Below are 13,309 nucleotides of genomic sequence, written 5' to 3'. Positions count from 1 at the left end.
AAAAACATTTTGTAGGTTGAAAAGCAGCCTCTGCCAACCCGGGAAGCGGTTCCCCAAGGTAGGTGAAAGGGCTTCCACAGTTTGCCCAACCTTCGCCTGAGGCTCTTGAATCTTTCACCTCGGCATTTTAAGGTGTGGGCGAACGTCAAGTCAGACTCAAGCCTCTTGAGAGACAACAGATACCTACAGAAGGTTGGATTGCAGATCATGGATCGTCCAGAAAGGAAGGAACACATAAAACGACGGGACCTCCTAAGCCTGCTTGCCCAAGCTGCCTGAGATTTCCATTCTAAAGGAGGAATCCTCCGGGTGGGGCCTGCTCCCTGACAACTAATGACGTCAAATACTCTGGGAACAGCGATTGGCTCAATTACTTGGCGCGCTCCAGGAGAGCGAGAGCGGCTCCTCGAGACTGGCTGGCAGCGACTGACCGGCTCCTCCTTAGTGCAGTAAGCGTCCTTGGTGGCCCAGTGGTTGCTAAGCAACGGGAAACATTTTCTCCTGGGACTAGACTTCTGTTCCCAGACCAGGTATTGCTGGGCCTCTGGAGACCCTTCGGGAACGCTGTTGTTGAACCGCTTGGTGAGTCCATTGGAACTGAACTTTGGGCAGAGCCAGACACTCAGCATCCCCTCCCCAGGGATAGAAAGTCTCAGAAAAGATGGATTCAGTGATAGCTTCCTATCCTGGGGGGACAGGAAAGCGAGGGCTAGAGATGCTAGGCTTGCCCAAGACTGCATACTGTCTGTTCAAATCTAGACCTATCCTGTTCATTAGACGCCAGGTATAAATTTACCCGGAAAGATAACACATAACCCTGCCTCACACAGCACCGTTATGCATTGAAATGATAGTTTAGATATTAGGTAAAGCACATCATTAAAGTCAAGACCTTTCGTTTCTCATAGGCTTACTTGAGAAGTTAAAATTGCATAAAAGGCTTTTGATTCCTATTGGCACTGAGCCAGATTAAAATGTAGGCATGTCCACACCTGATTCAAGATGTTTTGTTTGTTCATTCGTTTGTTCTCTGTGTGTGNGGGGGGGGGGGGGGGGGTGCGTGGGTGGTGTGTGTGTGTGTGTGTGTGTGCACCTTTGCATGTGCATATGGGAGGCTAGAGATTGATACCGGACTGTCTTCTTCAATTGCTTCTCCACCCTGATTTTTCAAAACAGGGTCTCTCACCAAATCTGAAGTTTGGATAGCTTGGCTTGAAGTCCCTGAGCAGCTGCCAGCCCCTCCTTCCTGCCCCAGCCTACAGCCACCACCATAAGATGCCCCCACAGAAACACTCCCCCAAGCAGCTCAGCCAAAGCCACATGTGGCCTGGAAGGCCTTCCCATCCCAAACCATGGACCCAAAGTAGGGAAAGGGGGTTTGAAAGAAAAAAAGCCACCAATCCATGGCTGGCTAGGATTCACCTGTGTGCCTCTACTCCCCTGTGCTTTGGTTACATGCAACACTTCCATGCCTCGCTTTTTACATGGGTGCTAGGGATCCGAACCCGGGTCCTTATGCTTGGTGTCTGTGTGTCTGTGTGTGTGTGTACTTGACACAAGCTAGAGTTATTTGGGAAGGACTCCCATCTGAGAAAACGCCTTTGTAAAACTGGCCTAAACGCTTGTCCGTCCAGCATTTTCTTGGTTGATGATTGGGAAGGTGCGGTCTACCACAGGCTGTGCCACCTTTGAGTAGGTGATCCTGGGTTGTATAAAAAAGCAAGCTGAGCAAACCATGAAGAGCAAGTCACGAAGCAGTGTTCCTCAATGGCTTTTGCTTCCATTCCTGCCTTCGGTCCCTGACCTGACTTCCCTTCAAGATGGACTACAAGCTGTAACATGAAGCAAACCCTTTCCTCCCCAAGTTGCATGTGGTCAGTGTTTTATCACAGCCATAGAAACACCAACTAAGACACTCGTCTAGCAAACAGTTTACAGATGGAGCCATCTCCCCAGACCTCTTACCTGCATCTATAAAACCAAATTCCTGGGGAAATGTTATGTGTACTCGGATCTGACAAATGTAGTGTTCAACATCTTTCTCTTCATCCTTCCAAATCCAAGCAGGTGCAGGCCCAGAGCAGGGCTTCTTCAAGCCAGGCAAACATCTCAACTGTTATCCCTCCAGTCCCAGCATTCTGTTGGGGGAGATTTTGACAGGTTTTCTTTGGGGGAAGCATGTGAATTCAGATCTTCCTAGTCCTTAATGCTCTTTCCGCTCCCTCCGTCTCCCCTCAGTTATCTTGTCCAACCTGACCTCTTTTTTTTCTTTTCTTTATCCCACTTGTGTAGGAATAAGGATGGCTTTCCAAGGCACAGAGGATGAAATTGACCTGAAAAGTATTGAACACCAGGCAGAAGAAAATCCTGTACTTGCCAGACTAAACAAAATAAAAGCAAAGGGAATTCTGAATTATGTATCACTCAAAGAAAATGAACCTGAACCTCCAACCCTGGTATTTAGGCATACCACAAAAGCTCAAGAGAGGACCAGAAAGAGACAGCAGCCTGTGAAGCTGGAGCCTCTGGTAAGTAAAAAAAAGGAAACCCCAAGCAAACAGATCACACACACACACACACACACACACACACACACACACACACAGTTTTTCCAGCTAGGTTCCCACTATCTATCCCTGGCTGATCTGGAACTTGCTATGCAGACCAGGCTGGCCTTGAGAGTCCATCAGTCTGCCTGCCTCTGCATCCAGGATAACTTGGAAAAGCACTTCAAGTTGCCCTCCAGGAAGAGAACTATTCTTTCTGACCATAACGGAGGTGAGGGTGTGCACACCCACACATGTGTGGACTCCTGTCTTTACTTTTGCTGGACACACAGATTTACAGTGATTCATATTGTTGATGTAAGTCATATTATATTTGATTAATATTTTTTATTAAAATAAGTGTCACATTTTATTAAATTAAATTATTTTCTATATCGATGAAGATTTTCATGTCATATTTCCTTTTTTATTATTTATTTATTTATTTATTTATTTATTTTTTGTTTTGTTTTGTTTTTCGAGACAGGGTTTCTCTGTGTAGTCGTGGCTGTCCTGGAACTCACTCTGTAGCCCAGGCTGGCCTCGAACTCAGAAATCCACCTGCCTCTGCCTCCCGAGTGCTGGGATTAAAGGCGTGCGCCACCACGCCCGGCTTTGATTTATTTTTTTTTAGTGCTTGAATAGTTTCTCTATAATAAGGTCCTATCTTTTTCATGTAAAAATGATTGCTGACTATTTTAATTTGGTTCCTTATTTTGAAAGAAGGCCCTGTCAGGGGTCTGGAGAGCTGACACAGCAGATAAGAGCATTTGCTGCTCTTCTGAAGTACCTGAGTTCACTTCCTATCACAACCATCTGTAACTACAGCTCTAGGGATACAACACCCACTTCTGGATGCTATGGGTACCCACACACATGTAGTGCACACATACTCAGACACATACACAAGAATGAAATTAAGGAATTCTGTTTATTGTCAATAATATCCTTTTAAATTCTCATATTTAATTTTCAGCTTTTGTTTTCGATATATATACATATATCACAGATATATATGTAAATAACAGATATAACTAATTCTAATACTCCTGCCTTTATAACTGAACCAATTAATTTATCTAGTTTTCAAACTACGACCCATAGGTCAAATTGAACACCCTAATCTTTTGGATTGATGACTGCCGCATCCATTTATTTGCATAATGCCCAAGACTTCTTTTCTGCTTCCATGACAGAAGTATATGGTTGTAATAGAAACTCTATGGCCCATAACGCTTAAAACATTTATCTGGCCTGTGGTAGAAAGCTTTTTTCTGAATCTTCATTCCATAGGTTTCTGTCACCCTGGCAAAATGCCTGAGGAAATGAACTTAAAGAGAAGAGGTTTACTGAGGCTCACACTTCATAGGCTTCAGTCCCTGGGCAGCCAGCTCTGCTCTGGACCTGCAACAAGGCAGAGTAAAGTGTTGATGGAGCGTGTGATGGAGGCAGCTGTGGCATCCAGGAGGCAGAAAGAAAGAAAAGGAAAGGAGCCAAGGACCATACACACCCTTAACATATGTCCCAGACAACCTGCTTCGCTCAACACTCAAGTGGGCCCCAGCTTCTGGTGTCTGCCATTTCTTAGTAGTATCACGGGTTGCGAACCAAGCCTTCAGCACCTATGCATTTAAGGAACGTTCCAGATCCAAATTCTAAGGCAGTTGTTCTAGGTGCCCTGACAAAAATGAAGAAGTGGATACTGTGGTAGTTAGAATGAGAATGGTCCCCATATATATTTGAATGTCTGGTTTCCAGCTTCAGGAACAATTTGAGAGACTTAGAGGCTTCAGAACTCAGTCTCTCTCTCTCTCTCTCTCTCCTCTCTCTCTCTCTCTCTGCTTCCTGCTCACAAGTCAGATGACAACTCTCAGCTACCTCTCTGGCGCCATGCTTACCCACTTCCTGCCTTGCTCACCACCCCAATGGTCATGGACTCTCCCTCTGAAACCACAAGCAAACCCCCAACTAAATGCTTTCTTCTCTACGTTGCCTTGATCATGTTCCTCTCTACAGCAACAGAACAGGAACCAAAACAAACACTAAGGTGATAGTGATATTGATGACCTTATTCTTGATTTTAATAACGGCTTCAGGATTTCTGTACTTAGGGTAGTTGGTGTTCGCTATTGGTTTTTGTGAACTGGTTTACAATATGTTAAAATTATTCTGTCTCTATTTTATTATGAGAAGTTGTAAATAAACACCTCAAAGAGAAATATAATAAGCAGCATTAACAGTGTTGAATTTTCCCTAATTTAACAAAATTAGGGAAAAGGCTTGGTTCGCAACCAGTGATACTACTAAGAAATGGCAGACACCAGAAGCTGGGGCCCACTTGAGTGTTGAGCGAAGCAGGTTGGGACATATGTTAAGGGTGTAAAAATATTTTTACATAGACCGTGTGTGTGCGTTCACACGCACATGCATAAAACATGTGTAGACATCAGAGAATAACTTATGAAAATCGGTTCTATCCTTCTAACGTATGGGTTCAGAGGTTAAATGCAGGTCTTGAGCCTTGGCTACAAACACCCTTATCCACTGAGCTCTCTCGCTGGCCCAGAATAAAGTCTGTTTTCAGAAGAATCAGTGTTACAGATGTTGGCAGGGTCCTCAGAAGAGGGAGCAGGGACTGGCTAGCTGAAATCCAGGTACAATCTCCCTCTCCTGGGAGCTGCAGACTGCCCCAGTGTCCCAGTGTCCCACACCTCACTGCAGTCTCGCTCTCCTTGCATAGAGACGACCAGCATGGTAACCAATGTGAATCTGATCCACTTTTGTAAGTTTGACTACTTCGCTTTAAAATCCCCATTTCTTCCAACTCTCCCTTATCCGAAGTTCCAAATATATGGAAATGCCGAAGGAACCGTGCACAAGCTTACACCCCTCCCACCCAGATTCAAGAATTGTTCCCGTGTTGTCCCATTTACTTTACGCCTGTCCACACACCCATGTGTGCCTGTTGCTTTATCACTTAAAGTGGGTTGCGGACATCATAACACTTCACTCTCAGATACCTTGGCTCGCAATCAAGAACCCTGCAAGCTGTAAAATGTTCTTAGAATATCTTTAATTACTTACACTTTTAAAATTACATTTTTGGGGGACACGTGCCAAATGGGAGAGGCATACGCAGGTCAGCAGGCATATGGGGTCAGCTTTCTCCAACAGGTAGGCCCCAGGGATTGAACTCAGGATACCAGGTTTGGAAGCAAGTGCCTCTACTTGCTGAACCATCTCCAGTGCTTCATGGCTTTTAAAAATTCATGGTATTTTAAATCAACAAGAGGCTGCTTTCTGATATTAAAATTGTCCCATAGCCTTATTTGCTATCACCATTCATAGAGAATACATGTTCGTCTTTAAGATGTCAGTGTGGGCTCACAGCTCTAAAAAATATTATTTAACATGTATGAATGCTTTGCTTAAATATATGTCGGTGCACTGTGTGTGTATGTCTGGTGCCCAAGGAGGACAGAATAGAACGTTGGATCTCTTGGAGTTGAGGATGGAGGTGAGCTGCCATGTGTGTGCTGGGACAGAATAGAACGTTGGATCTCCTGGAACTGGAGTTGAGGAAGGATGTGAGCTGCCACGTGGGTGCTGGGAACCCAGTGCAGATCCTCTGCTAGAGCAGCAGGTGGTCCTAACTGCCAAACCATCTCTCCACTCCTGATTTACAGGTTTTAAAGACTTTATTGTCAGAGCTGGTGAGATGAATCAGCCAAGTCTGACGACCTGAGTTCAGTCCCCAGGGGGAGGGGGAGAACTGACTCCTGAAAGTTGTTCTCTGACTTCCACACTTACAATGTGTGCAAGAACACACACACCATGCTGGCTTGTGTCTGTGTGTGTGTGTGTGTGAATGGACACAAGTTAGGGCTAACCTCAACTGAGAAAAAGCCTCCATCAGATTGACCCATGGGAGAATTGGTCTGTGGGGCATTCTCTTGGTTAATGGTTGATGTGGAAGTGTCCAGCCCACTAAAGCAGTCACACCCCTGGATTGGTAGTCCTGGAAGATATAAATGAAAAAAAGATAGCTGACTATGAGATTGGAAGGCCTGCCACTAGACAACATTCTCCATGGTCTCTGCTCCTTAGAATTCTGTGCCCTTCACTCTCTCCCTACATTTAACTGCCCCAAGGTGCTTGCCTTGAGTTCCTGCCTTGACTTCCCTTGATGGGCTGTAAGCTGCAAGAGGAAGTGCACACTTCCTTTCCCGAGTTGCCTTGCACAGGGTTTATCAGAGCAATAGCAAGCAAACTAGGACAGTGGGCAAGCACTCAGACCTGAGTTCAAGCCTCCAGAATTCACATTACAAAACAATGAGGAGGGCGGCAGGCAAACTCCCTGGGTCTGGCTAGCTATCCAGCCTCTTCTACTTGGTGAGTCCTAAGACAGTGACAGGCCTACCTCAAAAAAATGAGGTGGATAATACCTAAGGAGCAACAGCCAAAGTTGTCCCTGCTCACATACACATAAGAACACACATGTACTTGAACACACAATACACACACAAAAAATCCCACAAACAAAACAAGTGTGCTCAATGTGTTCTGCTCCCTTTCCCTGCATTTATCTCGTGTTTCTCTTTTCCTTGTCCCCATTGTGTCTGTCTCATTCAACTGACATTGTGGCCTCTGAAGTTCCCCAAGGAGGGAACACTTGGAATTTTGTCCTAGTATATATAGATCTTGGGAAGCTTAGTAGAGTCACACTACTATGAAATCTCCAGCCTGCCTCTAAAACCTACAGATTGAAATTTGAAGGGTTCATACTTGATTTTCATGGTAAATCCCATGTCTTATGGTAAATTTATTGTTGATGAGGTTTTGTAGTGGTTTGAATAGGAATGACCCTCATTGGCTCATGTATTTGAATGCTTAGTCACCGGGGAATGACACTATTTGAAAGGATTAGAAGGGTTAGGAGATGAGGCATTGTGGGAGTAGAGGCGGCCTTGTTGAGGGAAGTGTGGGACTCGGGATGGAAGGCCATGCTAGGCTCAGGCTTGCTTTCTTTCTATCTGCCTGAAGCTCAGAATGTAGCCGTAAACTACTTCCCCAGCACTATGCCCACTACTCCTGCCACCATGCTCCCTGCCAGATGGTAATAGACTAAGCCTCTGAAACTGTTAGCAAGCACCCAATTAAATGCTCTCTTGTATAAGAGTTGCTGAGGTCATGGTGCCTCTTCACGGCTATAGTGACTAAGACAGATTGTGTATGGCTTTGGGAACCGTATTCAGAAAAACTTGCACAATAGAGAAAAATCTTGAAGGAAGCTTCTACCAGCTATCCAGTGTCTTCTCGCCTTTCCTCCGTGTGTTAGAAGGAGGTACAACAGTATTTTGAATATAATTAGTTACAATTTCATAATTCTTGCCCCAAATAGAAATCCTTGAGAAACTATCTTTTGCTTTTGGTTGCTGTGACAAACACTAATGACCAAAAGCAACCAGAAGGACAAAGGATTTTATTTCCACTTACAGATTGAAGTCCATCATCCAGGAAAGCCATGACATGAGCTCAAGGTGGGAACGGAAGGCCACAGAGGAGTGCTTGCTCCCCATGGCTTGCTCAACCTGCATTCTTATACTTCCTAGAACCACTCACACTGCTGTGGTCTGGGCCCTCCCACATAAATCATTTGTGAAGGAAATGCCCCACAGACATGCCCACAAGACAGTCTGATAGAGGCATTCTCTTAACTGAGATTCCCTCTTCCCGAACACGACTCAGGTTTGTGTCAAGTTGACCACAATTACTTAGAATAGAGACTGGCCTCCTTCCTGCTGAGTTTCTGCTGGGGATTTTCAGGTGCCTGAGTCTGAAGGTTCTTTTGTATCCCAGAGCCTTGGCTCTGTTTTCTGTCAGCACACAGGCCTGTGTGTTGCTTGTTTCGTCCAACAGTCTAGTGGCAGTAACTGTGTCACAGTTAGTTAGGGGTAAGTGAGCTTTTCTTAATTTTAGTTCTACAAGTGCTGACACCAAGCAGAAAAGTCTTATTTGAGCATCAGATCGGCGACAGGAAGCAAGAGATCTGTGGCTTGGATAGAAACTTAGAATAGAGAAGATCAATTTCCAGCAGGGCAAGGGTAGCAGACTCAAGCAGAGAGTGTCAATTCAGCTGAATTTCCTGCATGCAGGGGGTTTCTTCATTTGGAAATGGATACCCCTAGCTCTTATTGACAGGGGATTCCAGGGAGGGGCGTGTGCCCTTTTACCTTGATTGGTTAGCTCTGTCTTTCGGGGTCTAACTGATTCTACAATTGGTTAGACTCTGGAGACTTCCGGGGGAGGGGGGCGAGGGAGGGTGCCTATTCTTTCTAGCTACTTATTCTTCAGGCCAGATGACAAGATGTCCTCAGATTGGCTGCCTGAGGCTGTTGTTGGTTGACCACAGGTTCCTGGGTCCAAGTTCTCATTTCTGGGATACAGAAACTTAGGCTGAGTCTCCCAAACTAATCAGTGTGAGTGAAGCCTGTTACGGAGTCAGCCTGGCTCTGGCTAACTCTGTCCTCTCAGTAGTAAAGAACAAAGTCTGCAATGACATTAACAAGATAATCCCATCTCTTACTTCCCAAAGCCAGTGCTAAAAGTCTACCAAGATCACAAGCAGCCCGAGTACATATATGAACAGAATCGACAGAAGCTCATGAACTCTGGAATTCTTAAGCCATCACCAAGCACGGCTGACAGAGCTTCAATCACTAGTCTCCAGGCCCAAGAAGCTGTGAAAAGGAAACAGGTACGATATGTAAAACACTTAAGCAGTCCTTAAACTACCGTGTGTGTGGTGTTGGTCACACGCTTTTAGTTCCTAAGGAGATGGATACAGTTGCTTGCATTTGCAAAATAGGATATTTCTAAGGAAAATTAGTACAGGAAAGGAAAGTCGTGGAGAGAATATCCAGCATCATTATCATCTTTTGATGTTTTCTTGCTAGCAAGCTAATGGTGTTATACATAAAGTTTTATATATGTATGTGTGTATACATATACATATATATATACACATATGTATATATGTATATGTGTATATATATGTTATAAATAATTGTTTGAAATTTGTGACTTTTTTCCAGAAATGGGGGAATTGGAAAACTCTGAAGAGAGGCAATAAAATAGAGACTAAGCCAGGCATAGTGGCTTTATTCCATGACTTAGAAGGCAGAGGCAGACATATCTCTGTGGGTTTGAAGCCAGCTTGGTCTGCATAGCAAATTCCAGAAGAGCCAGTTCTGCCGAATGAGACCCTGTCTCAAAAAAAGACAGACCAAAGCAGCACCAAAGACGCCATGTCGTCACTGGCAATTCTAAAGCCGCCAGCTGCCTTAGGAATGGACTTAAGAAAGGCCTGTCAGTGCATGACTTTAAGTCAGTGGTTCTCAGCCTTCCTAAATGCTAAGACCCTGGAATACAGTTCCTCATGTTTTGATGACTCCCCCCTGCCAACCATAAAACTATTTTGTTGCTACTTCATAACTGTAATGCTTCTACTGCTATGAAATCATAATGTAAGCACCTGTGTTTTCTAGTGGCCGTAGGCAACCTCTGTGAAAGGGTTGTGCCATTCACGAAGGGGTTGCTACCCACATTTGAGAACCACTGCTTTAAGTGATTGTAGATAACTAAGAAAGAAACAGATGGGAGAACCTGTCCCTCCTTCCCCCGCCCCAAACAGAGTTTCTCGGTGTAGCCCTAGCTGTCCTGGAACTCACTTTGTAGACCAGGCTGGCCTCGGACTCAGAAATCCACCTGCCTCTGCCTCCCAAGTGCTGGGATTAAAGGTGTGCACCACCACTGCCTGGCTTGTTCCTCCTTCTTAAGGGGCAATATAAGTAGAGCCAGGAAAAGGTTTGGCGACTCATAAACTGATTCACTTGGCATAAAATGGGTCTCATAGTCTTGAGAGTTCAGAAGAAAAGAAAAATTGTGTGGGCATCTTCTGTAGAGGGATGGCCGAACAGAAACAGCAGCGTTTGAGTTATGCACAGCTCCTGATTGTAACGGAAGGAAATTGCTAAAAAGGATTAAAGAGAAATGTGGATGAGAGGAGATGCCCTGGAGGAAGAGAACGATTTAAAAAGAAAATATGGATTGCCCAGAGAGCTGCTCAAAGTGTGTATGGGGCGGTGCGGGGGGGGGGGGGGGGGGGGGGGGGGGGGGGGTGAGCACAGTGTGGATGGTACTGTAGGACCCCGGAAGCTGGACCTCCGCTCAAGTCCCAGAATGAGCTGGCTGGCACCCTAATGACTCGAGAGAAAACTACACCTGATGCAAACTGCAAGAGGTTTTATTATCAGCTAGCTGAGGACGAACTCCTTGTGCTGAGCAGGGCAGGGGAGTTCACCCGGAGCAGTAACAGTAGAGGCTTTAAAGGAAAAGTGAGGAATTGGGAGGAGTTGGGAGGAGTCTGGCTACGCTCTTCTCTCGGGGTGGGGTGGGGGTGTCCTTGACACAGGGAGCCAGGCAAGTGCCTGGCTAGGCTTTTTTTTTTTTTTTTTTTTTGCTGGTTATAGAGAACAAAGAGCTTCTTTCTAGCTGTATTTTTAGAGATCAGAGAAAACAAGCTTGGGGGAATGTTTTAGGGGCTTTACCTTTCAGGGAGAAACGTTTTAAGTCGGGGTCTCACAGTACTTAGCCTTCCTGCTCAGAAGTGTGGTCCACCTACCAGTAAGCTCCACGTCTCCTGTGAGCAGATTAGAGATGCAGAATCCTAGGACCCATCCCAGCAATACTGAGTCAGGACCTGCATTTAAAGAAGCTCCCTACCCGCTCCGCTCCCCTAATCCACAACTCTATTTACATTTGAGAAGCACTGATCCTATTAATAAAATAAATGCTTCCCAAAGGCAGTGACTGTATTTCCAGCATTCACTGAAGCCACCCAGAAGTGTATATTACAAGCTATGATGGCAGCCGTTTAAGTCCGCATTCGCCAAAAAGTATCAAAGTCGTTCAAATAAGTGCTAAGGCTAAGAGGAGACAGCTAGGGCACAGCTGAGCAAGGTGAGCTCACACACAGAGAGCATGCGAGTGTAATGTAGTGAGCCTGGTGTTAAGCGGGAGGGGGCAGTGGGACTGCTGCGTGGCTAAGGAATGGTGAGGACTGGGGTGCCAGTCCTTAATGACAGTGAAAACTTCCAGCTTCAGAACGTCCCCTTTTTGGAAATTTGGGGGTCTCTGCCCTTTTTCTGTGTCCTCTTCGCAGGAACTCTGTTTAACACACTTGTCCCTATTTAGGTCCATCGACCCTCTGCAGATGTGTTCTCTCCTTCTCCGACTAAACTGCCACGCACAAGTATTGGAAGAAGAGGGCTCTTTGGAATGAGGTCTTCAACTTATCCAACGTACACCTTCCATGACCGAGAAGAAGTCATTAAAGCCAACATTAGAGACCCCTTGCAAATCATCAAAATAGTACATGAGAATGAACATCTCGGATTCCTTTACATGATCTCTGCCGTACCCAAGTCTTCCATAGAATATGATACATATAATCTAAAGTGAGTTCTCTTTTATGAAGCAATTCATTTAGCGTTACAAATCTCAAATAAGGTTGTAAGTGTTATCCGTAATTGACTTGGCACTAATGATAAATATGATCAAAAGTAATTGTGATTACTTCCCAATCATAAGTGAATCCTCATACAGTAATTTTATTTATAACTCCCTTTATCTTTCTTTTTTTTCTAGCTATAAAAATTAACAATTTTACAGAGCAGTACACAGGCAGTGCTGTTTCTCATATATGTATGTAGCATTACTTAATGTAGTGTTATGGCGTACTTTGATCAGTATTACAGACATTTTTGGTATTTTTTGGATTATCGAGAAAAGAGAATATCAAGGTACACACAGTAGACGATGCATAACTACTTGTTTTACATATTACTTTGGCTGGGCTTAAATATTTTTTGTTTTGTTTTATGTGTATTTGAGTATTTGCCTATACATGTAAATACACATACACACTCTTGTACCACACGCATGCAGTACCCTTGGAGGCCAGAAGAGGGCATTAGATACCCTGGGACTGGAGTTACAGACAGTTATAGGACCTGAACAGAGGTGCTCTTACTGATAAGCCAATTCTCCAACCTCACGTCAGCCTTTTATAGAGTAGAGATAAGGGCTTCGAGGAATAAGCGACACACAGCCACATTCTCTCCATTGACCCTGAGCATACATGCTGTTCCTATAATTCAAAGGATCATGCAGCGGTGAGCCTTCACACTGCATTAAAGGTCAGCAGCACAGAGAGATGATAGCTGCTCCACCTACTTCAAAAGATGATACTGCCTTTCTCCCATACTCAGCCAGACTGACGGATATTGTCAAGTCTTCCCTTGATGGTGTCAATAGTTTGGCTGTGGCCCCCAGTTCCTCAAGCTTCCATCCTTACTGTCGGCTATCTTGTTTTCCTTATTCAAGACTGTACTTTAAATGGAGCCAAATTACACTGAAGACAGCTGTTCTGGGGAAAAGCAAAACTATTTTAATGAAAATGTAAAATAATAGACTTGTGAATCTCAAAAGCATTAATAAGAGAGATAGTGGGCTGGTGAGATGGCTCAGTGGGTAAGAGCACCCGACTGCTCTTCCGAAGGTCCAGAGTTCAAATCCCAGCAACCACATGGTGGCTCACAACCATCCGTAATGAGATCTGACGCCCTCTTCTGGTGTGTCTGAAGACAGCTACAGTGTACTTACATAATAATAAATAAATAAATCTTTAAAAAAAAATAAGA

General features: G+C 44.7%; 1 protein-coding gene across 1 annotated transcript in view; it reads left to right on the top strand.

Annotated features, from left to right (window-relative positions):
- The first annotated feature begins 515 nt into the window (after positions 1 to 515).
- The window catches only part of Dnah6 (dynein axonemal heavy chain 6), a 195,330-nt gene continuing 182,536 nt past the window's right edge, over positions 516 to 13,309 (top strand). Inside the window, exons 1-4 of the mRNA XM_021164519.1 lie at positions 516 to 582; positions 2,293 to 2,528; positions 9,142 to 9,303; positions 11,802 to 12,064. Of these exons, the coding sequence (XP_021020178.1) occupies positions 2,301 to 2,528; positions 9,142 to 9,303; positions 11,802 to 12,064 (653 nt within the window). The 5' untranslated portion in view covers positions 516 to 582; positions 2,293 to 2,300. The remainder of the gene's footprint in view (positions 583 to 2,292; positions 2,529 to 9,141; positions 9,304 to 11,801; positions 12,065 to 13,309) is intronic.

This window comes from Mus caroli, chromosome 6 (assembly GCF_900094665.2).
Source record: "Mus caroli chromosome 6, CAROLI_EIJ_v1.1, whole genome shotgun sequence".
Taxonomy (NCBI): Eukaryota; Metazoa; Chordata; class Mammalia; order Rodentia; family Muridae; genus Mus; species Mus caroli.
Note: the sequence above shows the minus strand (reverse complement) of the source record. Positions and strands in the feature narration are given on the sequence as shown.